The sequence below is a fragment of the Ruditapes philippinarum genome, unplaced genomic scaffold (genome assembly GCF_026571515.1).
Source record: "Ruditapes philippinarum isolate M1 unplaced genomic scaffold, ASM2657151v2 ctg757_1_1_1_1, whole genome shotgun sequence".
Lineage (NCBI taxonomy): Eukaryota > Metazoa > Mollusca > Bivalvia > Venerida > Veneridae > Ruditapes > Ruditapes philippinarum.
In genome coordinates, this window is record NW_026861682.1 from 95,709 (window position 1) to 122,797 (window position 27,089).

A 27,089-nucleotide genomic window follows, 5' to 3' on the forward strand; every position below is an offset into this window, starting at 1 on the left:
ACATACAATACATACACAGTGTTCAAGTTTCAAGAAATGCCCACTCTTAACAAGAAAAAATAAATAATTTGTTCAAAAATGTAAAACAATAACAGTGTAAGAAGAAAACAAAAAGCAAACAAGAAAATGTCTATCATGACCATTGATAATTTCCCATTTTGTATACTTGTCTTGAAAGATTAATTTGGCACCGATTTCAAATTGCACAAATAATTTGTAAAGAGTTGGTATGCACAAACTATTTGTAGAGATATAAATAGCTTAACTGTTTGGGGTATGGTTAATATCCAATAGACACAGTCACATTCGAGGTGCCTATGAAAAAACTTCATGTGCACTTTTTTTACTTAATTTTCGGGCACAAGGCAGCAATATCATATAATCAGGTCTAGAGATTTTTTAAACTTTTTCTCTGATTTTTTTCTTGATTCTCTGGATTTTCATTCTTCAGTGTAAATTTTTTGCAAGTTTTTGACCAAACAGATGCCTGAGCTCGGAGTTTGATTTTTTTTCTCAATAATCTCTGACCTTGGTGTTAAGTAAGCTAGCAAGGCAGCTTCCTCTAAGCTTGAAATCAGAATGATTGAATGATCTTGTCACAGTTAACCAAATACTATTCACCTACATACATAGTATGAATATGAAAATGTGCAATAAAATAAAAAGTGAAGAATCACAAGCATTCATGAAGGAACCAAATTAGATGAGACCTGATGGTTGCAACCCACGTAACTAAGATGACCTCCCAAAATTTATATGCAACAAAAACTCTACATAAAATTAACAAACATACCTCAATACAAACCAAGTGGTAAAAGTATCTAGAAAATAACTAATAACTTCAAAGCTGTAAAAATGTGTTTCCGAACTAAATGACAATCACAGTTTATTTTTTGTCTGATGTTTTGGTCTTGTATTTTAATTTACTAATTTTGACTGATGCGGAATCTTTGGCTGTTTTAACCGGGCCACCAGGCTTGTTACGATACCTTTCGTATATTTTTATCAGCCTCTGTTGAACGTCACCCAGTAGAGGGCGCTTGACTGGCTCGCATTCCCAGCACTCTGTCATTAAGTCCCAGCATTCATCATCAAAGACCGGAAGACTTTCCGGTCGTAAACCTGTATGTAAATATACAAGAGAAATTATTGAACATTTTCCATTAATCTATATTTGAAGATTTCATAACGAAAGTCAACCTGCACATCCATTCTATCTGACAAAGCTTGATTCTTTTGGCTAACTAATTTTTCACTTGATATCCACAAAATTGATATTTTAGGGACAGTTTCAAAAATAGAGCACATGAACACTCAATGAAAATCTGATGTATTTATGTAATTGATTTAAGTATATTAGTATCTCAAACAATCATTTGTTTAATTTTCATATGCTAATTGAAGTAATATTACATGTAGAAAAGGAACAGTGTGGCATTTTTAACAAGGAAAGTGCATCTTGTAAATTAGAAGAACACTGTCTGAAGTTTTCAGATGGCCTTTTTCAATATTGTTTGTTAAATTAAATAGGATTTCGTCTTTATTTAAAAGTCATCTTAAACACAATTTAGACTGCAATTCAATTTATTCTAGCCAGATGTTGGACAAGTCAAACTGTTGTTGATGTATATTATTAGGTTATAATGAAAACATACCTCGTTTAACATTTGTCCAAAGCTGGTCCTTGTTGGCACATTGTTCAAAATTTTGTGGAAGGCGTACACTTCCGGCACAAATATACCAGAACAATATACCGAACGCGTACACGTCAACACTGCTGTCATACCGGCCTGTAAACAGTTCTGGTGCCATGTGGATAGGTGTACCTGAAAAGAGCAATAAACATGTCTTTATCTTTTATTCACATATATAAATACATTTGAGCCATGTCATGACAAAACCAACATAATGCCTTTGCGACCAGCATGGATCCAGACCAGCCGCAGTCTGATCAGGATCCATGCTGTTCACTTACAAACCCTATAACAAGTAGAGAAACTGATAGCGAACAGCATGGATCCTGATCAGACTGCGGCTGGTCTGGATCCATGCTGGTCGCAAACACATTACATTGGTTTTGTCATGACACCGCTCATTTATGTATTCAAAAAATCTGTCTCAAATTCAAAACTGTGATAGTTATGCATGTAGAATATGCAAATTCTACATGCAAAACATCTCTTTTATTCAAATAAATATTTGTGAAAAGTCAAGTTACTCTGTCATTTAAATACTGGGCAGTGTATGAAATGGTTTTTACTAGATCAAGGGTCATAGCTCTGAGTTGAAAACTAAAACCTTTGAGCTCAAATTTATCTTACTCCAATAAAAATTTGTTAAATTTTGTTGTAAATCTCTGTCACAAGTAACAGCCTGTATACTAACAGATTTTCAGGATGCATTGATGTAAGAATGTATGAAAAGACATAATTATATGTCATCCCAAATTTTGTGGATTGGGGACTGAGGGTTGTGGGGGACACATAAAATCTCTTTCTACTTACCTACTATGCTACCACTCATCATGGCCTCCGGTTTACAGAAACCTAGATCTGTTATTTTACCTCTGTTTTGGGAGTCAAGCTAAAAATATAACACACATATACATTGGATTATTATTAATTTCACCAATAAAGTAAGTACATCAAAAGAGGCCCCCTGTAATAATGAACCAACTTTTGCCCCAACCCTTTTGTATAGGAATATTTTGTATTATTTCATAAATGCATTGTGTATACAATACAATACATGTATAATGTATTATAAAATTAAACAAATGTAGGATATTGAATGAGTGTAGGTTTAATACTAAATAAATTGAACGAGTTTAATAAAAGCATATTATTTGAGCCTTGGCGAGCGTAATACTGTTTTATTCAATATATAATAATATATATATATATAATATTCTTTTATATCATGTATAAAATATGAACGGTAAACTGTTGAAAAGAGTCATTTTTCTATGATGTGGCTATAGTGTACAGTAACGCTACATTAGCACACTTAAACATTATGTTTATATATACTCAGTAACGCAAATGATGTCAAGTCAAAGTCTTATTACACTAGTGTAATATCATTTTTATTAAATGTCTTTAATACACTCCTGCACCACGGTTTATGCAATTAGACAAAAATCTTAGCACCTGATACTTTTTTAAATTAAAAAATGGTCTTTCTTAAGCAGTTCACAAGCATGTTGTGAGAAGAGAGTGATAATAAAATTTGTGTGTAAACCTTACCAAGACATTTTTCAATTTGATATCCCTGTGTACTAGACCCTGACTGTGTAAAAACCTTATTCCTTCAACCACGTCTATAGACACTTGTAACCTTAAATAATTTCAAAAGTTAAAATATATAATGGTAAAAAATATGCACTACTATGTCTTTTTAATCCTAAAACCATGATTTTTCTTAAATAGACTTGTCCATCATTCACTTTCATAACTGTCCATTATACAGTTTGGGGATCAAGATGAAAATTTGAAGTTGTTGAGCCACCATTAGAGCCAGGTCAGACTGTAATGAGTGCAGTCTTAAGGCTAGCGTTCTAATAACGCTGGCAAAGCTTAATCTTTTTCAATAAAGGTTTGAAATATTTTTGCATTACTCCACAGATCTGGGAAAATAAAATAAACACTGAGAAAATAGCTTTAATTTAACTCTTATTTGGAATAAAGTCTCAATCCATAAGCTCTGAACATCTTAACATCATAAACCTATACAAAACACAGATAAAAAGCTCTGTAACTTTTGCTCAAGTATTATTTATAGTCTCAATCCTTTATATAAACAAGATTTTACACTTTTGATTAAACAAATATGTTACCACAATTACACTTTTGATTAAAATTGTTTCAAAAAATGACAATTAGGCTGACTTATTGTGCCTTAAACAATTAACAGTGGTGCACCTGATGTTTTTTACCAGTCAATATGATAAATCTTCAAAAGAACCCAACAAAAAAAAATTTCAGTCAAGGTCATAAATCTTCAAAAGAACCCAACAAAAAGAAATTTCAGTCAAGGTGATCAATCTTCAAAAGAACCCAACAAAAAGAAATTTCAGTCAAGGTGATAAATCTTCAAAAGAACCCAACAAAAAGAAATTTCAGTCAAGGTCATAAATCTTCAAAGAACCCAATGAAAAGAAATTTCACTCAAGGTGATAAATCTTTAAGAGAACCTAATGAAAAGAAATTTGCAAATACTGACAGAATTACAGATAGTATAAAAATACCACAAAGAAATGCTAATGAGAACTTACCTGCCCACCCAATCAAGGTGTTGTTTTATTGCCGTATACAAATCTCGTTGAAGTCTATCCATGACCAGTAACACAGCTGGAGTTGTCCCCCCTCCGTATGTGTAATCTATAATCGACCCCCGTAACATTACCACGCGGTCATGATCAGGTATATTCCTATGAATAAATTAAAATTAACACAACTGTTAATCACTGTAAATATATAACTTGTAAACCTGAAAATTTGATAGGTCTTAGAACAAGACTGGTAATACTGTTATGGTTTAAAGAAACAACATTCCTTTCGATTTCAAAAGTACTTGCAACTAAATGTAATAGCTCTGAAAACATAATTATTATAAACCTTTTATTCAGACAGCCATGTCTTCTTACTAACAATATTGAATTCCTTTTTGCTAGTTTCAATAATGCTTAATTTCTCAACTTACTCAACAATAGTCCTTCCTTTTTGAGTTGAGAAAATAATAATTTCACTCTTCATACAAGAGTTTCCATCATTCTTGCATATCAGAAATAAGTCTGAATAGATTTTATAGTGTACACAAGTGCTGTCACCAATGGTTAAGTTGCACACTTAAGTAAGGGCAACATTGTCGCAAAATACACCCGTCACAAAAAGTTTTGATGGAGATGTGGACATTATGGATAATGCCTGGGGTGTTCCTATTATATGACCCATTTTTGAAATAAAAACTCATTATGTCCTTATGAATTAGTTCACTGCTTATCATGATTGTTAATGAAGTTGTAAATTCACATCTTGTCATTAGAACATAAAAGTACTAAATAAAGATATTATTAAGAAGTAAAACGTTCTAAATAAAAATATCAGTTTTATGAACTTAAACTTACTTTGTATAAAAGAATTCCAAGGCAAGATCATTCCAATGTTTGTCATCAGGTGGGACCACAGACTTTATGGCACAAGGGGTGTGGCCTGCCCATCTATCACATGCATATACCACTCCATACTGGCCCCGCCCAATCTCTTTACCCATCTGAGGCATACCTGTCACCATAATATCAAAAAAAATTTAATAAAAGTCCCTTACTTGGCTATGTCACCAGTACAGATCGGAGTCAAGCTTACACATCTTCTAACAAACTTCTAGACAATATAATTTTGACCTATACTTTTATACAAACAGGGAAAATAGCTGGTGATAATTCAAGTAAATTAATTTTACATATTAACAGGGTCATACTTTAGTCTTTTATAGTATATACCAATGTTAGTTTGATTGTGTTGGAAACTGGAAGCTTATTAAAACACTCTCAAATCTGTTCCTGGAACCAACTAGTACTAAGCAATGAGTGTAAAGTTTCTTGCTAACGGAAAAAACTTGCCCCTGACAGGGTGACAGGGTTTGAACCCATGTGGCCAACAATCCTTAGATAACGAGTCCACCACAATTCAGTCTTGTTTCCAAAACTTATAAAAATGACTACCCTAAGAATCTATTATGTAACATTTTAAAACTTATTTATTTCAATGTGAAAATTTCCCTCCTACAGGTACAGAGACTAGTCCTCCAAAACAGAGAGAAATAACCCTGCTTATATAATTCATATCTAGATTTTTGTTACAATTTCATGAAAGAAACACTCCTACCATGTAAAATGAGATCTTTTAGAGATGTGCTCTCGAGAGCAACCTTAGCAACTCGTGGAGCATGAACCTTCCTAAGTTTGAGTCTCTCCTCTTCAATCTTGTCCAGTCTCCCACAATGCTTCATTTCTAGTTGTTTTAATGCTGACAAGAATGCCTCATGAGATTTGTTCAGGCGGTCCTTGATCTGAGAAGATATACTTTTGGCTAACCTAAACACAAACACAGAATAAATAAATACAGGTAAGTAGTGAATATAAATTTTATCTACAGCATTTCAGAGCAATAAAGTTTTTAAAATGGGTTATAATTTGTACTCACTTAACATGCCATTTGAAAAAGAATTTGACAGAGAAAATGGAACATTTTATGAATAATGGCAGAGAAAATAGAACTACTTTATGAATAATGGCAGAGAAAATGGAACTACTTTATGAATAATGGCAGTGTAAATGGAACTACTTTATGAATAATGGCAGAGAAAATGGAACTACTTTATGAATTCATGATTTGTGATCAAATTAAATACAGTACAACCTCGGCAGAGCAGCACCATTTGGAAGACAATGATTTTGTTTGTTGCCGAGAAGTGTTGCTCCTTAAATGTTAAATTTATTTTGCTTAATAGAATAAATTCATTTTGACCTCTTACCGCAGAAAGAAGTGATTACTGATGTTTTAAAGAAGATGTTACTATAATTAGAGTCATTCTGCAGGGATTGCACTGTACAATAATATATTTCTAACTTATGTTCAAGCGAAACATCACATTTAAATGCAATAACTAGGCAGGAAGACACCTTTTAGGGCGATTGTATAGGTAATATTTATAGTATTTTAAAGATGCATGCCTTCCAGATGAGCCAAAATATTTTCAAAAAATCAAACTTGAGGAAAATGTACTAAGATTTTGAGAAAAGTAAAAAGATTTAAGAATAAAGTAATAATTTACTTGTTATGAGCCATTAATGACTGTTTTTTTAGTATTTGTTACTATAATTCTACTGTGCAATGCAGTAAGGGCTAGTTTTTTTCTTATTTTGTTAATGGCCTCTTTTTTTGTAATCTACATGGATTGCAAGTGCTGTTTGCAATGTGTAAACTACTTTCTTTGGTCACTTCACAATATTTTATTTCTAAATAATTTTCAAATATTTATGAACCTGGAGGCATGCAGCTTTAAATCTTATTATAGGATAAAGGGCATATTAATTGAACTTTAGATATTATTTTAGGATTTCAATATATTCATCTCAAGTATTTATTCAGTGTACCTAGCAGCACTGAGACTGGCTAACATGTCAGAGGCAACTTTTGTCTTCCACTCATCATCAATCTTGGGGCTCTGACTCCATGGCATAGCTTGAACTAACTGTGAATACAAACACATTACTCTATTATCATTCATGCTATATACATGCATATAACATGCATATCTACAAATAAACCAATTTTACTGACAATTTAAGATAATTATTTTTCAAATTCTATTGATTTACATAATGTCATAATAATTTATTTATTTTTGAGGTGGGAAAGTTCAGTAACACAAGTATGAGCTGTTAAGGTCATAGGCCAGCTTTCAATCAAGCTTTGCAGATGGTAGAATAATTCTCAGGTGATCATCTATACTTTATTTTACGGCATTAAAGTAGAGCAACCAAACTTCTTTAAATTAGCTGGATAAATTTCGCAAATGAAAAATAACAACCTTCTGTAAGTGCTGGTATTCCATTTCGTAACAGTAAGGGGCAAGTGGATCAATGCCATCAACTTGAATCATTAGAGGCCTTTGGGTTTATTTCAAGACTCAGAAAAGCATACATGATAAGCACACCAATTTCATTGGCAAGATTAATCACTCCTAAAATTGCATGTATATTCCTCCCTTATGTTCTTAAATTAGTACAATAAGATTCCTGTACAATAAGATTGGTCCTATGCCAGCTACCAATCTGTCCTATTTGGTCAACTTGCCAATAAATACATTGAATAAACTTACAGCAATTAACTAGCATATCAAAGCAAAAGGCTACTTTACATATTTATTATAAGTTAATCTCTTCCAAATGAATTGACAACTATCAAACAACTCTTAAACATTTTAAATTAACCAATCAATTTACTGTTGAAGGTATGCAGTAAATTATTTGGCTTAAAATAATAATTATATAATTTTTTTTTACTTATAACTACAAAATTTCCTTATCTAATTCCTTATAAGTTCTGCTATAAGATATTTCCTTTCATTGGCTAGATTTTGTTGTCACATAAATATTATTACAGTCAAATGGAGACTTGTTTTCTTGCATATCAGACAGGTTTATCTACCATTAACACTGGTGCTAGAAAAACCTGGCTTACACCCCATGTTATACAATTCACATGCTTTAAATGATGCCAGCCTGTAATGAATGAACTGTGTTCTTAGGATGACGTCATTTTATTGTTATGAATGAAGTTGTAAGTTCATACACTACTAATAACAATGAGTGTTTGGAAAATATCAGTTTTTGTAATTTCTGTCCTGAAAAAGATTGACATTAATGGGATATGCAAGAAAAAAGATCAAACTCCCAGCTAACGGTTTAGTGGAAACAAGGCGGAGCCTCGTTTATAAATTGTTACCCTTGAGCTAGATTAATTCCGATCTGTACCGGCAGGGGGTGTAAGATTCTTATAAGATTTACTAATGGAAAACACCCTCAAAAAAGTGTTCATGAACTTCATTTGTGTATTTTATCAAGGACAAATGGTTGCCCTAGTTGAACTACAAACATTCCATAAAATATACTAATTGTATAATCATTATAACATTTGTGGCCTCTAAGTTTAAAAAAAACAACAAAAAAACATTCTGTCTGCAGGTTGTCAACAAACAATTTTGTTGTTAAAATGTAATGCTGATTTTGCGATTAAAATTTTACTGAATCTTGTATTTCACTTAATGAGCAAAGTAAGAATATGCCTTAACAATAACTTAAGTTTGCAACTAAGTCCATGCACTAAAGCTTACCTTTTTCATTTTCTTGCGAAAACCAAACCCAAGAGATATATCTAGATTAATTTCCAGCCTGTAAGCCGTCAATAGCATCTGTGTGGATGGATTCAAATCTGCCTTATTTATTACCTAACAAATCTAAAATGACTTTACCATACCATACAGAGCATACCATACAATAACATACCATAGACATGCAGCGAGATAACTTCTTCATAGAGACAGACACAATCAAAGAACAAAAACTCAGAGCCCATGCAAAAAGTACAACTTGCAGTCAAACATATGGAAGTTTCAAGATATATTCCTAGAATGTTTATAGAAGATCAGCCAGGAACAAGAATATTTCTAAAGGATTTAATCATTACATTTAAAGATCAGACATTCATCAGAAGCAAAGGATAAATATGTCAAAGATAAGGCAATTCCAGGAAAACTAAGGCAAAGGCATAGCATGTCAACGACCTAAAGGCAATTCCTAGAAGATTTAGGTAAAATGCTGAGTTAAGTTTAAGGCAAAGGCACAAACGCTTAATATGAAGCAAATCCAAGAGGTGTATGGTATAGAATGTTAAGATTCAGGAAAAATACCAAAGGTTCTATCAACACTGCGTCAATACATTATTCAGACATTTCTAGATTTTAGGCTAAACATTTTAGCCAGTCAGACACACAGATGATGTCAATAACTAGGACAATCTGAATGTATCAGACACAAAGTATCAATGACTTGACAATTTTAAAAACTTTTATGTAGAGAATACAAGTATAAGAAAAATGACCTTTTCCTTCCCTTTTATGCCCGAAAATGAAAGAAACAAGAAGTTGAAAAGTATACTGGACCAGTTAGAGTAACTTGGCCAAGCAAAATTAATTCAGTTATACAACAATAAAACCAGGATAAGTGTAAATGAAATGTACCATTAGCATCCATTTAGATCTTCACCTATAAAATCTTTCTCCAGTTTTATGCAAAGGAAGAGAAGGCAAAAATAATGCCATGACATCACAACAAAAGATTTGACCTTGACCTTGTAAACAGTGTATTGATATATGTGCTACATTAACCCCTAATCTGCTGACTTTTCTAAATGGACTTGTCCAGCAACCATTTTATAAACAGTCCATTATCAATTTGGGGGATTATAATCAAGATGAAAATCAAAAGTAAATCAGACAACAGTATAGAGGCTGGTCAGACTCTACAGATTTGCAAACTGACCTGGCTTTGTGCAATCTGACCAGGCTCTTTACTGGTGGCAAAGACTGTGAATTATTTTAGGAATATTCACATTTATGTAACATTCACTGTGAAATACTAGAAAGAAAATTTTCAAGACCTAAATTTAGCAGAGTTTGGTTTTCTTCCTCAATTATAATAAAAATCCTCACTCAACAATGTAAAATAAATACTACCAACAAGTGCTATCCTAGAATAGATTAATTTGATCCTCAGCTTGCTTGCAGAGATTGAGTCCCCCCCCCCCCCCCCCCCCCCCCCCCCCCCACCGACTGCTACTTAAGCAGACCAACATCAGCTGGCACATCAGTCTGATCAAGGTCTGCACTATCTGCTATTCTGACTAATTCAGTCAGTACTTGCTTTGAAATTCTACCTAAAAACGATGAATGAATTATTCCAGATTGAAAGACGGACAAGTCCATTTAAGATATCAGTGTGATAAGGGTCAAACTTCTTTCAGACTGAGGAAAAGAAAAATGGATATACAAGTGAAGAAACAAAGCTATGATCATGTATAATGCAGTCTTATATGCAGAGGGCATATTATAACCAGGAACTCCCACATCAAATCATGCTGAGAAGGCAATAAGCCACAGAGCAAGAAGCAAAAGTTTGACATATATATAATAGAGTTAAATCGTACCTGTTTCATTCGTTGAAGCAGAAAGTTTATAATATTGGAGCTTGATCGAACAGTAATCTCGACCTGGTACGCAGCATTCAAAATCTGTAAGGAAAAGATAGATAAACATGCTTCATGCATTTATGTGTCACGGCAGTTTTCAGTATCTATTTCCTAACCAAGTGACAGCAGTTTTTAGTATCAATTTCCTAACCTAGTCACAGCAGTTTTCAGTATTAATTTTACTAACCTACACAATATAAAAACCTATGAAAATCTTAAGTTTTTAAAATCATTCAAAACCCAATTATTTTTCAACTCCCAAAGTTGACTCTTTCATGCTGTTCATTTAATAAATACCCCACCTGCTACCTTTATTTATTGAAAAACTTAAGTGGTCTGGAGCCAAACTTAAACTTGACCTATACTTTAAACATTTGTGTACCAAAAATTATTACAATTTATTGCCTTATTTAAGAGTAATTATCTACTAACCATGTTTTTTTTCCAAAACAGAAAAAAAGGTGGGCAAAACTATATAGAATAGCGGTTTGAAGCCAAATTTGAACTTGTCTTCATCATGTGGCATTTATTTAACAAAAATAATCACAATCTATTGTCTCATTACAGTCATTGGGCAATGGAATTAGATTTTGTTGTTTTTTTTTACAAAAAAAAAAGGCTAGAAAAAGAATAAAGAATATAATGTATGTAATAGACATTCAGTTTTCTTTACCAGACAAGAATTAAATCTTATAAATAGATGTGAATATATATATATGTGAGATATAATATATCAGAAATAGTTCATAACAAGGCAGACAATATCTGAAAATAATAACATCATTATCATCATAATTAAACAAATACAACAAATTGAAATTACAAGAAATCAAAAATGATATTTGTATCAGGAAGCTGTTCTGCTTTTTTTTATTTTTTTATAAATATCTAAATCCAACATACACTATTAAGGTCATACAGACACTGCAAAGGTCAAGGTCATACTGACACTATTAAGGTCATACAGACACTGCAAGGTCAAGGTCATAATGACACTTTTAAGGTCACGCTTCAAAGGTCATACAGACACTGTTAATGTCATACAGACACTGAAGAGGTCATACAGACACTGTTAAGATCATATAGACACTGTTAAGATCATACAGGCATTGTTAATGTCATAAAGACATTGTTAAAATCATATAGACATTGTTAAGGTCATATAGACATTGTTAAGGTCATATAGACATTGTTAAGGTCATACAGACATTGTTAAGGTCAAATAGACACTGTTAAGGTCATATAGACATTGGTAAGGTCATATAGACACTGTTAAGGTCATATCGACACTGTTAAGGTCATATAGACATTGGTCAGGTCATATAGACACTGTTAAGGTCATAAAGACACTGTTAAGATCATACAGACACTGTTAAGGTCATATAGACATTGTTAAGATCATACAGCCTAACAGGCATTGTTAATGTCATTCAGACACTGTTAATGTCATACAGACACTGTTAAGGTCATACAGACACTGTTAACATCATATAGACACTGTTAAGATCATACAGACACTGTTAATGTCATACAGACACTGTTAAGGTCATATATACATTGTTAAGGTCATATATACATTGTTAAGGTCATATAGACATTGTTAAGATCATATAGACATTGTTAAGGTCATATCGACACTGTTAAGGTCATATAGACATTGGTAAGGTCATATAGACACTGTTAAGGTCATAAAGACACTGTTAAGATCATACAGACACTGTTAAGGTCATATAGACATTGTTAAGATCATACAGCCTAACAGCCATTGTTAATGTCATTCAGACACTGTTAATGTCATACAGACACTGTTAAGGTCATACAGACACTGTTAAGGTCATATAGACACTGTTAAGATCATACAGACACTGTTAATGTCATACAGACACTGTTAAGGTCATATATACATTGTTAAGGTCATATAGACATTGTTAAGATCATATAGACATTGTTAAAGTCATATAGACACTGTTAATGTCATATAGACACATTTAAGGTCATAAAGACATTGTTAAAGTCATATAGACACTGTTAAGGTCATATAGACATTGCTAAGTTCATATAGATACTGTTAAGGTCATATAGATACTGCAACGGTCAAATGACACATTTCAAGTTTTACTGTGGAGGAAGAGCTCAGCTGCCTGTCAGTGCATAATATCAGGCAGATGCCTTGGTTGAAACACTGACTGAAAATCAATTTCATACTGAAACAAACCCTGCTTAGTCTTAAAGCAGAATTGTTTAAAAGAACCATCATCCTTTAATATATTAAGAACCACAGTGGACTTAAATAAGAATGAAAAGTTGTCATAGCAACAAAGTGTCAAATGATTGTATAAATATTAAAAGATCAAATCTATTACATTTTGTTTTATTTAACTCCACTTCTGTTTTAATTAAGAAGAAACTTAAATTTATCTGTATTTTCTGAGTATCAATCAGACAAATGCTTGATGTTTTCTTTGTTTGTGAAATAAAGGACCCATATTTTACCACATAATTAGATATTATGATTTTACTTTCACAACCAAAAGGAAAATAAATTTGATCAAACATTACTCATCAAGACTAAAGTCTCAACATAACCAGTATTTTTAAAATTGCACTTGACCTTCAGGCACTTGAATTTCTATAACTGCAATTTCTATTCATTCATTGCATATTTTTTTCAAAATGGACCTAAATGTACAGGACAAATTTGAAGCATATATTTGTATGACTACCTGTTTCAAAGCCTCTGTGGTGGTACTGTTGCCTGGGTTTTCTATTTCTACCTTCTCCAAACTTTCTAAACATCTTGTCAATGTACCTGCAAAACAATAAGTTACAGATCAGTTTCCAGTGACTGTTTTGGCTAATTTTAATAGCTGTTATACGGTCATATTCCCAACTGAAAATAGTATATTATTTTCCCAATCTACAGGAGAAAACTCCCAATTGAAAGTTATAAAATAAATATATTGAATAAAGAATTCTAAAATCTTTAAAATCTGCATCACTGTTATAGTGCTTAAATGATTGAAGATGCAATCCTAGACACTGAATGTTTGCATTCATTTAATCACTTTAAAATTCAGTCTTGCATTTTTCCCAATTTAACATCTTGGTCTGAATCGTGAACTGTCATTGATTAAATGTTTTGAGAATTTCAGATAAAAAAATGCGGCTCAAGATTTGGCAAAATAACTAGAAGCATTTTCAGTGCTTTGATTTAAACTTTTCTTTTTTTCACCTTCAACTGATAACAGATATTTTTAGTTTGTTCTTTTCGTGGTTTATTTGTTGATTTAAAAGGACACCACTGATGTTTTTTAACATGATTCGACTGGAAATAAGTTTTTGAGATTTTATCATTTATGTACCATACATGTATGATCGATGAAGGTCTGGACATGCAAAATTTCAGTTTGTTCCCTCCTTTTATTCTCCAGAAAAATGTTTTAACTGTAGGTGAAAAATTGCCTAACAATAAAGTGTTTAAATGCTATTAACTTAAATGAGGCTAAGAATCACACTAAACTATGATTTTCAATAAAGTTTTCAGTATATTTCATGAACATCATCTTTTGCATATCTTTTTATTGAATACAGGCACAGTTTAAATGTTTATCTATGTTTAAGCCATTCAGTTTTATGTTTTCAGGTTTTGAGACCTCATGCAGTGGCGTTCCTTTTCGTATAAAAAATATCAGAGATAATTCAATACAACAAAAAGAACTATCCTTTTAAGGCCAAATACCTAAAAGTTGAAGTTACAATTTATTTCGATCAAATTTATCATTGATTGATATCATTAACAGCTCTGGCAAGCTGTGACAGTGCAATGTATATTCTGACACTTTAGCAAGGCATTGATTGATTGTTTCTAACAAACGAAAAAATGAGAAAAATAAAACAATGCAACAAAACACAAGCTAATTTAGCCAGGGTGGCATATTACCACCTAATAGCTCATGAGAATATCATCCAAAAAATACCACACCACAATTATGTCAATGTTTTATTTGTTTGTTTTGTTCCATTTGTAACGGTGCACAAATATCAATATTAAAATTCATGGAATATACTTGTATGTTTTTTTTGTTTGTTTTTTTTACTTGGGTTTTAAGTCACACTGACACAGTATAAGTCATTTGGCGACGTTCCAGCTTTACTGGTGGAGGAAGACCTCACTGGTGCCTCTCCGTGCATTTTTTCAGGCAAAAACGTGCACCTGAGTAGAACCACCGACGTTCCCTAAGCTAGCTGGATAGCTTCCTCACATGAAAGAATCCAAAGTCCCTGTCGGGATTTGAACCCACAGCTGTGAGGGGCAAGTGGTTTGAAGTCAACGACCTTATCCACTCGGCCACGGACACCCCTATTCTTGTATGTAAAAATCAATTCAAATGGCCAGAAACAATACACATGACCATATTTTCTGTAAACATAATACTACAACAATAGTCCTTTTATCACAATGTGGTTTAATTCGATTCAAAACAACCAAACAGTCCAGCCTACTTCACTCTATTTACCACCAATTTCCTAATGCTTAAATATATTTCCTTGATGTGAGGGGTTACAGGAAACTAAAATGACAACTATCATTTTCTGAACCCTTCTGATATAGCAAACACTTCAATCTTTATCCTTTTATTAATTGACCATAATTTTCAATTTATCATACATCAAATATCTAAAATAAATAGTTTCATTTCGTCTCCTGGCCCTGTGTTCACTATTAAAACAAGAATCAAGTGACCATGATTTTATTTTCATAGCTTTATAAAACTAAAATTGATTGTATCTTTTTAAGATTATAAGGAACATAAATAAAATGTAAAAGATTTGCATAGAAACAACCCTAATAACAGATAAAATTAACAAATAACATGACTAATTCTAAATAATTAGATCAAAATAAGGATCAATTTAAGGATCAAGATCAATATTTGGACAAACTGTAAAATGCCCATATCTTTTAAGATAACAAGAAATTTATTCAAAAATTTCATATAAATGCTATTGCTACAAAAATGTATTTCTAGTCCAATTTTATCAAGTAAATATTAAATATTTAATCTGTAAGGAAAAACAATGGAGAATACATGTATTTGAGTTTTTAAATTTGATCCTGTTTTTGATCTTGATCCTGATCCTTAAATCTTAGTGAATACAGGGCCTAAGGATATAAAGTACACTGTAATATTAACTTATTACAAGAAATAATTTATAATCACTTAATTATTACAGAGGAAAAGTTAAGTGTAGGGGTACAGCATTGAATTTCTATTCTGAAGGTCATAGGTCCAAATCTTTGCAGTCTTTTTCAACTTTCCCAAACCACACTAGATCAATTACTGGTTGCAATATCAAGGAACAAGTCACCTGAAATGACTTAGAATACAAGTCCAGGGCCAGAGAAGGGGTTTGACATTAGCTGTTAACCTGCTGGAACCGAAAGTGATAAGCCTTTGCCAGCAGTATAGAGCCAGGCCAACCTGCACTGACCGTGAAGTCTGACCAAGCTCTATACTGTTTGGTAGCTCAATTTTTGTATATTGTTATTAAATTCCAATGGCTATAAATGAACTGTGCCAGGTTTAAAGATGGGCAAATCCATTTCACATTATGCAGGTTTAGTGTTGAAATGGGAAAACAAAATGTAACTTCCATCGGATATCATAACTATCTTCTAACTGCCATAATGGTATTAAAATTATGAACAATAGAGATACCATAAATAAAACCAAATGCATCAATTTTCTACCTCCATCCTTATGTAAACTTGTTTGTCAACATTTAAGGTCACATAAGTGAATAACCAAGTTGCAACATTATTATCATATTGTTTAAGAGATATCACTACATTGTTATTGATTAACAATATATACATGTACCAACACTTCAGATTTGACAGAAACTCCTCCCCCCACCCCCAAAAACATAAAAAACAATAGAGCTCATTATGAGGCTATCTTATTTTGTATTCCAATTTTAGTTACTTGTAACATGCATTATCTCATACTTTTCTTGGTAAATGATCCTGGAAGACCATTTTAATAAATTTGATGTCTCCAATGATCCTTGTGTTGAAACGGTGACGTCTTTTTCTCTGGCATTTCGCCAACGTAAGTTTTTATGTATATGAAATGACCTCCTAACTCTCCCAGAATGCAATAATAATCCTTAGCAACAGATTCTACTTATTTGATTATTAAAGCCGCCTTCAGCTTTTATTTTATTCTATTTTTAGATAAACTGTTTCAGCAAAAAAATTAAGGTGTAAAATGAAATTTGTCGTCAATAAAATACATAAACAATAAGGAAACCCCTCAATACCTCTAATCTTCTGGTCTGCTCTCTATTTGTATATTAGTAAAGTGGGTGATTCATTTCCCAATCTTCTAAGTTTAAACTATAAATAGCTCTTGGGACGCCATTTTGAAAAAGGCCTAAAAGTGCTATAGTGCACTTTTCAAAGATAAAATTACTGAAATACTAAGTTTGAAACAACACAGAATAGTTTTTCAAAAAAAAATAAAATCTGAAGTTCCGCCTTAACTAAGTGCAGACTAAAATCATCAAGCAGTCATCCTTGTCGTCTGATCAAAGTCTGTAAACTATTCACTCAGTGCATATTTTTGAAATTTTCCCTAAACTTGAGTAATGGTTTTGTCCAGATTGAATGACTGAAGAGTCCATTTATGATGTTTGGTGTGATAAGGCGTTAAGATGGACTATCATAAATGATATCCTGTGTTTGTCACACTATTGTTTACTGATACAATTTGAAATGAGTAATATTATACCTTTTAAGTTGTGGAAACACAATTGAAGTACATGTACAGTTGTAATTATCTTTAAAAAGTATTGTCTCCTTAAAGTGACCTATAAATTAGACAGCCTTTTCAATTTTAGTTATCAAGTTAGTTAATCAATTTTGATTAAACAAAAATCTTAAAAATACAGTTAAACCTAGAAAAATGGCCTTTTTACAAAAATGGCATCAGCTTTTTACAAAATAATTTTTTTCCAACAAATCAACCTCTCCAGAGCAACAACAACAACAACAACATTTGTCTCACATAGGGGGTTGATTTTTTGAAGCTGTACTGTAGTAATCATAAAACCAATTGTACTTCCTATAGTATATTGACTTATAATGACCCACTTTCATGTGATACATTACTTGTCAAAACATGTCATGATTTTTTTAAGTAACAAGTACTAGATATATATAGATCTGATAAATGATCATTTCTAGAGTGCTATTGGCTACACAACACAGTATAGGTTATATGGCGACTTTTAAGCTTTAATGGTGGAGGAAGACCTCAAATACCCTTCTGTGCATTATTTCAGGCACAAATAGGCACTTGAGTAGAAACCACCTTCGTTTCGTCAACAACCTTTAGCACTCGGCCACGACACCCCTTACATAATTAGATACATTTTAACATTTATCCACATCCTATGTGTGGGAAAACGCGTATCTACATGAACAACCAAATATCATATATTTACATCTCACTAGTGGGAAAATTGGTTTTTGAGACAAGGGTCAATTACGTAAGAGCTTAAACAGGTCATGAATTTGATAGACCTATTTTTTAGGGTCCATACTTTCAGTGCCTGGACTCTCATTTAAACCCTAGAATACACAGAGACTTATTTTTCCCAAAGTAATCTAACTTCACTATCCAACATTTCCCAATTTTATCATCATCATAATTATTACGAACCCAGTGATTTTTCTCAACTAATTGGAAAGAGGCCTTAGCCTCTTGATTTTGGGAAAAAATATCGCTAAAATTGCTGATTTGTGAAGTATAAAAGCTGGTTTAAGTTCAGATCTTTGGGAAAACTGCAAGATTTTAAAGAATATTTCAATTGGGAAGAGGTCTTTTTTTCCTCTTCTGTTATATAAGTAGTAAAATCACTGGAATTAAGATTGGGAAACAAGTAGTTATACACATGTAATGTTTATGTACTTAGGTATTAATCAGTTTTTTGAATACTGACCTGTGTATGAATCTCTCATGATGTCCACAGAATTGACCAGCTTCCCAGCAACAGCCTGGTTCAGTCCACCAAGCACAAGCTCCTGGATCTGTCCGGTACAGATTTTCAGACCTTTATGGGTCAGAATCTCTCCTTTTTCCGTAAAGTCAACACCTTAAATAATCAACAAATAAGATTCATATTCAAATAAGCTTTCAACATTGTAATTCTTTAAAGGCACATTATGCCTCAGAGATACATATTTATTAAATTCTTAAGAAATGTCAAAACATGTGTTTAATAATGTTCTAATAACGAATTTAGAGCATGTTATATGCTTAATAGCTGAGAAAAGTGGTTCTGAATGTGAAGTAATGTGTTGTCAAGGTAGCAAAATGTAAACAAAGTAGTAAATGTGCAGTAATGTGTTGTCAAGGTAGCAAAATGTAAATAAAGTAGTATTTTGACTTCCAAATAAAATACTTATTCACTATAATTATACCAATTGCCAACAGATAGTTCATGTATAATTATGGCAAAAAAGTATTTTTTCGAAATTGACACAAAATACCAAAAATACATGTTTTTGAGAAACAAAAAAATAAGAATTAAGATGGCATAATGGGCCTTTCAGGAAACTGATGAAAAAAACAACAATCCTGACCTTTGATATACATTGAGCAAAACAGAGTTATGGCCCTTGCCAACTAACATTGGATTTTACAGTAACACAAATACTTAAATTTACACAAGATTAACGTATTGTAAGTCTCTTAATTTTATAGAATCAGATCATAATTACACGATCTCGGGTTTTGTTCATGACATAACTATTGCTATGGTCCTTACCACCTTACATGCTACTTCTACACACTTTTAACAGTATATTATAAATAATTATATAATTTTGAATTGTTGAGGCCTTTTTAATGAAGTTAAGAATGTGTATGGTTAAAATTATTTGCCATACTTATTCAGGATTTAAAAAATCATGTTTTTATCCTTTTATTAATTCCCATTATGGAACAACAGCTTGGTGTTGGACATGGCCACCTGCTTTTGAATATGTTTTGGGTGAATTTACATAATTCATAGACATTTAGATAATTCAAATCAAAATTATCGATTTTTTCAAATGTGTATCGATTATTGATTGACAGAAAAATATCAAATACCAAGATCAGACAGCTCATGGTCTAAACTGTCCGCTATAACTCAGGTAGTATTTACTTCGAAAGATGGACCAGTTTAGATATATAGTATTGTAGTAAAGATTTATAAATGAAAGGTGCCTGTATTTAAAATGATTTATATTAGATACCAAAAAAAAAATGAAAAAAATAAAAATTATTCACAATTTCATAGCTTTTTCAAAATAATCACTGAGTGAATATAAACTAGGTTTTACTAACCAATAAACCACTTGCCCCTCATCGCTGTGGGTTTGAATCCCGACTGGGACTTTGGATTCTTTTATGTATGGAAGCTATCCAGCTAGCTTACAGAACGTTGGTGGTTCTACTCAGGTGCCCGTTCGTGCCTGAAATAATGCACGGAGGGGCACCTGAGGTCTTCCTCCACCAGTAAAGCTGGAACGTTGCCATATGACATATATTGTGTCGGTGTGATGTAAAACCTAAACCAAACAAACAAACAAAACTTACCAATAAAGTCATAATCATATGCCTTTTGAACCAGACTTGATTTACTGTCTTGAACAGTTCGTTCGATCATGTCCTTAATCTCATCACCTTTCTCAATCGCAATTTTCATTAACGATTTGAACAATTCCTCTTCTTTTTCCCGAGCGAATTCAATTTTCTTTGGTGTGATTAGCACTTCCCTCGCCATGTCAAACGCACAGATTATGAAAGTATTGAGACATCGTATATGAGTATTGTTTAACACAGTCACTGCGTTCACTAAGAAACGCTGCATTGTAAGTTCGGAAAAATTTGAGAAAGAATCTTGGAACTGTTTTAAGTCTGTTATTAATATACTATCTACCTCAAAATAGTCTTCCAGCATATTTCGACTGATATTTCTTACACCTGGTGTTTCTGTAAGATATCCAACCTTACAAAGTTCCATGAATATCTTTTGACAGATAGGCGGAGGTATTGACGTAGCAAACACTTTACCCATTCTGTGACTAGGGGAGGTAACTGTTGGTGTGGACGAGGGCTCGCTACTTGGTGTTGATGATTTGTTGGCATTTATCTTATCTATATCAGATTTGCCAGTTTCAAAATTGTTATCATTTCTGGGACTGTGATCGCCAGCATTTTGAATGCCTGATTTATCACATTTATCGTTCGATTTTGCACTGTCACTATTTGCTTGTGCATTTTCTGTCACTGTGTTATTATTGTTCTCCACTGTGGATAACACAGAATTATTCTGCGATGAGTGACCATCTCCTGGAAGTTTTTGACTGTGAACAACACCACAGAATGGATTTCCAGCTACAATATGCGGCATCACGTATGGATCTGGTACATGTACGAAGCAGATGGGCTGAAAATTGGTAATCTCCTTCAGTAACTCTAAGTCTTGAATCTCCTGTAATGAGAAAATGTTAGAAAATGTTAGAAAGACTGATTTGGTATTTTGATTACAACAATATCCCTTCTAACATTTAAATTGACAACAATCAATGGAATCAAATGACAGGGACTTTGAATATAAACATACATATGTATCAGGAAGCTCATATTGTCACCTTAGTGCAGTAACAGGTTAATTCAAGGAGTTAACCAGTTATTGCACTAAGGTGACGAATTCTGTGAAGCACTGCTTACCAGTAAGTTTTAGAAAGGTACAGTGTACATGGCACTTCTAACTGTATTGCGACAGATCATTGATTCAACAGTCACTGAGTACTGTTATGTTTTATTAAGAAAACTAAGCAATCAGATAGGATTGAAAGATCCCAACCCTAAGGTTGTTAGGATATCTCAGTCCACTATCTATCCTTAAGATAGATTCCAACAAATAAGTATTATATTAATAGTCCAAACACTAGAAGTATTACCTTGGTAGAAAATGATTCTGTGTGAAATGCATAGATTATAACTGGTGCTATGTTTTCAGTGCATCGTTTAAGCTCCTCCTCAAATGATATATTTGATGCGGCCACCACCAAAGTACATCCATACCTCAACAACTGATGATTGAATTTAACCTCTAGTACAGCCGATCCCATTGCAGAATCAGATTTGTCATTAACTGAGATCTCAAGATCTTTATGTGGAATGGTATTCCAGGGTCCTTTGTATGCTTCTAAGTTTTCTGCAAGAGCATACTCATCATCAGGTAGCTCTAGATTTATACAGAGATTTTCCCCATACTTAAATCTAACGGTGCGATACCGGTTATCATTGTCATTAGAATCAAAAGTTGGGAATATAGTTCTCTGAAATAATTCATTCACTATTCGAGACTTGCAATACTCATTCTGTCCGAGAACGACAATGCCTGGAAGTTTGTCAGCTGTAGACAGGATTTCTTCCTCCTCCTCATGGAGAACCTCAAGTGGCAAAAGTGGACCTGAAACAGAAGTTCTAATATATGTAGCTTTAATACTAATAATAACGATCTAGAGAAAGTAGAGTTAAACACAATTAGAAATATGTTTCTCTATAAGGTGCCAGTGATTTGTAACACAGCCCAGGGGTTAGCAATTCAAATGAATCACCTTTTAACCTTCAGCCTGTCCCAATGCAGTGGTTTTGATTGGTGTCAAAATATCAGGAGATATTTAAAACTTGCAGAGCAGGGCAATTTTAACCTTCAGCCTGTCCCAATGCAGTGGTTTTGATTGGTGTCAAAATATCAGGAGATATTTAAAACTTGCAGAGCAGGGCAATTTAGTCTGACAATTTTCAGGAGTCTGATAACGCAAAAGCTGAAGTTCCTTCTATTGGGTCTGAAGCTACAACTGACTGTTGCAAAAAAATATACATGTATTCCTGGAGATTGTCCTTGATGAGATACATGTTGTAGAATTGCATTCATCATATTCACAGATTTACAGACACTTCACCCCTCAGACACTTCATCCCAGACCATTTTTTGCAAACACTTCACCTCTCTTTTTATGAAAACTGATTGAGACACTTTACCACAATAATTGTTTGGCTTTGCCTTTTCATACAAATGAAGGTGAAACATGTAAAATGGAGTTAGTGATGAATAAAAATTAAATAATCATTCATCATTGTTTTGCCATATCTTTTATTGTATATTAAAGGTAGACCATATTAAATAGAGATATTGTTTCCTAAAAAGGCTCTTCCATAATAGTATTTTTGAAATAGCAAATAAATATGATCATTAATGTATTTTTTTTCTAATATATCATTAGAACATTTCAGTTGCCATGAAAGTTTGACTGATTAAAATATCTTATTTTATATGAGTCATATAAAGTGCATATCACACTGTATGAAAGTTCGTCTTAGATACATGATGATACTTTAATCCCTTTCACACTTCCTTTGTTCTTTAATTAACTGCACATTGATAGTTCTGCTCATGCTGAAAGTCAAGTTACACATATACAATTAATGTATTTGTCAGCAAGTATATACAATATAATTGTTTATTGATTTTTTTCCTATTTGCATGTCATCTTTAAATTGCCTTACATTTTTTTTAAATATAGTAATATATCAAACTTTTGAGTTGTATGTTAACTGTACATTGTCTTTAAAATAGCATTATGTTTGTTGTCATATATTGAAAGTTGTCATGTTGTACATTTGTATGTTAAAAATTCTTTAACACAATTTTTTTATGGTTTTGTATCATAAATATGATAAAAGCATTATTTATAAAGATATTACCAAATTTAACATTTCATGTAAATAAAAGGAAGTAATTAGAAATTTATTTTCTATAATAATAATATGAAAACTCCAGAAAACATCTTAAAGTATAAATTTATAAATAGAAGTGGCCAGTCGTACTGGCCTGTACGGCTAACCAAAAGTTCTAGCCGTATGTGAGTCACGTACGGCTAGCCAGGACACACTGTATTGGCTAGCCGTACCGCACTTTTTAAAATTACATGAAAGTCGAAAATGCACATGTTATTTTATGTTTTTAAGCGAGGATTTTAACCAAGAAACAGCAATTGTCTTCGTATGTTGACTTTTTAGAGATTAATCGCCATGTTGGCTACAGTAAAGAAAGCCCCGTAAAGAAAGTACTAATATCCTGATGGCGAAAATAAAAGAGCATTAGGTTGCAGTTGAATAGCGTCAGTTGAAATAGTTTTGGAAATTATGACAATAATCCTTTTTTGTTTCAATAAGTTTTATTTTCAACACCTTTAAAAATGAAAAAAGCACCGAAAATAATTGTTGTTGGGCTCTGATAATTGCGTCAATTACCCACAGTAGTTTGTCCATCATTAAGGAAAGTTTGCATGTTCCATGAAACGTTGTATGTGACTCACAAATGGCTAGAACTTTTGGCTAGCCGTGCAGGGTAATGTAACGAATCGCCACACTAACGATTCGCCACATAACGATTCGCCACAGAGTAATAACGATTCGCCACAGTTAAATAACGATTCGCCACGTGTTCAAATACAAACTTTTTCACACATGTTTTCAAATTGTTGATGGGATTTTTTTTCCATTTTATATTTCATTTGTTAATTACATAAATTAATTACACTGAATACAGCTTTTATTGAATAAAAAACACACGAAAACCAAATATTTTATTAACAAAATTACGTAACACATTTTATAACTTCGTTATTTATATAAACTGGAAAAATATACTAACAACTTTTATAGAATAAAAACGCATGAAAATAAATATATTTTTATTACCAAAATTACATCACACATTGTAGATGAGAAAACTTATAAATAACTGGAAAATTATACGAAAGCTTTTTTTTAAAATAAAGACACATAAATATTTCATTACTAAAATTACATTACACATTTTAAATAAGTTATTTATAGAAGAAGTAGAAACAGTTTATTTCGGTAACTTATACATTTACAGTATCTCGTTACATACAATAATTACAAATATAATAATTCTGTGGTCACATGACAAAAGTAAAGAAAAAAATAATAAGAAGAACATAAAAAGTTTTAACTGATGACATTCTAACGGAGAACAGACAGCTGCAAATAAAGGAACAAAGAACATCACAATTTCATTATCATTCATAGAAATAAAAAGTTCCAGTAAGAAGAAAAACACCAAAAAAACAGAAAAGACGTGACAATAATTTTATAACAGCGTCAAAAGTATAGTATTACATCACGGATGTAAATCCGTGATTACATGTATCTTTTTAAGTTGAAACAATTAACATTTCAAAATGTGTTATGAATTATCAACGGGTAGTAACAATTATTGTAGCTTTTTTATTAGCAGTAAGCTACATCTATATATTTTCCTAAATTTACAAGTATAGCTTTATTATCTGATTGTAGTAACTCTACTAATTTATACACATTTATATAACTAACATTATATATTATTACAAAATTTACATAAATAAGCTTAATTGCCGCATTGTTTTGAAATCTGCTCACATTGTCAGATAATTAAAGGATTAATTCGGCGTCAATTACATATTTCTACAACAAGCTTAAGGTGATTGGCTTATTAAAATTAAAGGTGTGACAAATGTTTAAGATATGCGTTCTTTAATCAATTATCGTAAATCAATTTTCGTAATGATCACATGTTTTTGCAATATTTTTTTTTAAATATTTGACATATATATAATATATGAAATATATATTTATATATATAAATATAAATTGACATTTATGTTTATGATAAATTCAATATTTATTTCAACATATAATTTCTTTCTTGTAAATGTACTCCTGTAATAATGTTACTTTGATAAATTGAAAATCCGCGATGGGGGCTTTAAGTTCATGTTACTTGTATTAAGAAACATTACTAAATTATTGTCATTGTGACTGATTGATTGTCAAATTATTAAAACAAAAGGAAAAAGTTTGTTGATAACTAAAAAAAAACATTGTTAGATCTATAATCATACTGTGGCGAATCGTTATTTAACTGTGGCGAATCGTTATTACTCTGTGGCGAATCGTTATGTGGCGAATCGTTAGTGTGGCAAATCGTTACTAATTCCCGTGCAGTCACATATGGCTAGGAATCCGATGGCTTGCCACTAGCTTTATTACAATGTAATTGTCTTTCATGTGATGTTTAATTTATTATGTGTATATAATTTTATATATATTGAAAACAGCCTGGAGTTAAGTATTAAATTTTATTATTTTATCAAAAAGTACTTACAATTAAAGAAAATCAACAAATAAAAGGTTTATTTTTGGTTGAAATATTAACTCTAAAAATTATAAGGGTTCAGAGGCGAGTGTCTTACTTATTTTGGGGGTGAATGACTTGATCCCTATTCACAAATAGGCAAACTAGTTGAAAACTTGAAATTGTTCCTGATTGCAAACTTTAACCATCTTATAATAAGACTTAAATATAACTTTTATAGTTAAAAGGAAAATAAGCTCACCATTTTCGTTTTTGCCACTTTCATTAATGTCATCAAAACATCGTTTTGTTTCTTCAAGAATGGCTTGCAACCTTTTAGAATGGTTACAGTAACGCTTTATCCCCGAAACTAATGTAGACGGCATTGTAAAGAAGTTGTCATTTCTTTAGTAAGTCATGGAAAGGTTGAAGTCCATCTGAAAATTCCCAACTTTTGTCGTTTTTCTTGTATCACTTCCGCCTTCGAAGGGACGCAACTCTTGTTGGACGGTGTTCAGGTAAATTTATCATTAAGCATGTGAATATTTAAATGTTTTGTTATGCATTACGTAAATGTTATCCAAAATAATATATAGAGATTCTGCAATCTTTTGTCATATTTATCACTTATAATGTGCTATTTTCATGTTTTTAATTGTTATAATTTATTTTGTGAAATTATAAATGTGGGGCATTCGGATAAAACATATTCGGACAATGTATCTATAGCCCTTCATTGCAATTTCGTTAAACAGTTAATACCAGAAGGTAGAATGATGAAAAATAAGCAGTCATACAAATATTTATCCTTCGTCATAATTATAATTGTACTATCATAATCATTAAAAAGTGAATATATCTAGTTTACAAATGAAATATAAAACGGTGTATAAAACACTAAAAAATGGCATTATCTTCCTCAAGTGAGTCTGGGACATAAGATAACTCAAGCAAGTACAGACTAGGTAAGCCATGTAATGTTTGTGACCAATTTACAGCTGATCAGTC

The 27,089-nt window shown here is 32.1% G+C and overlaps 1 protein-coding gene across 3 annotated transcripts; it reads right to left on the reverse strand.

Annotated features, from left to right (window-relative positions):
- Window positions 1–374: 374 nt before the first annotated feature.
- Window positions 375–26,585, reverse strand: LOC132716493 (dual serine/threonine and tyrosine protein kinase-like). Of its 3 annotated transcripts, none has more exons than XM_060699780.1 (14): window positions 26,344–26,585; window positions 21,832–22,346; window positions 20,462–21,359; window positions 18,819–18,971; window positions 13,535–13,620; window positions 8,899–8,976; window positions 7,157–7,254; window positions 5,886–6,094; window positions 5,126–5,282; window positions 4,274–4,429; window positions 3,246–3,336; window positions 2,505–2,583; window positions 1,656–1,826; window positions 375–1,122 (listed from the first exon to the last, which is right to left on the reverse strand). In XM_060699780.1, exons 1-14 carry the CDS (start codon window positions 26,465–26,467, stop codon window positions 887–889), a joined length of 3,051 nt encoding a protein of 1,016 aa, XP_060555763.1. In that variant the 5' UTR covers window positions 26,468–26,585; the 3' UTR covers window positions 375–886. The 3 variants fall into 3 exon arrangements, with proteins under 3 accessions (XP_060555763.1, XP_060555761.1, XP_060555762.1); XM_060699778.1 differs by having other exon boundaries at window positions 8,899–9,012; XM_060699779.1 differs by lacking the exon at window positions 8,899–8,976 and adding an exon at window positions 10,770–10,853.
- Between the last annotated feature and the right edge of the window lie 504 nt (window positions 26,586–27,089).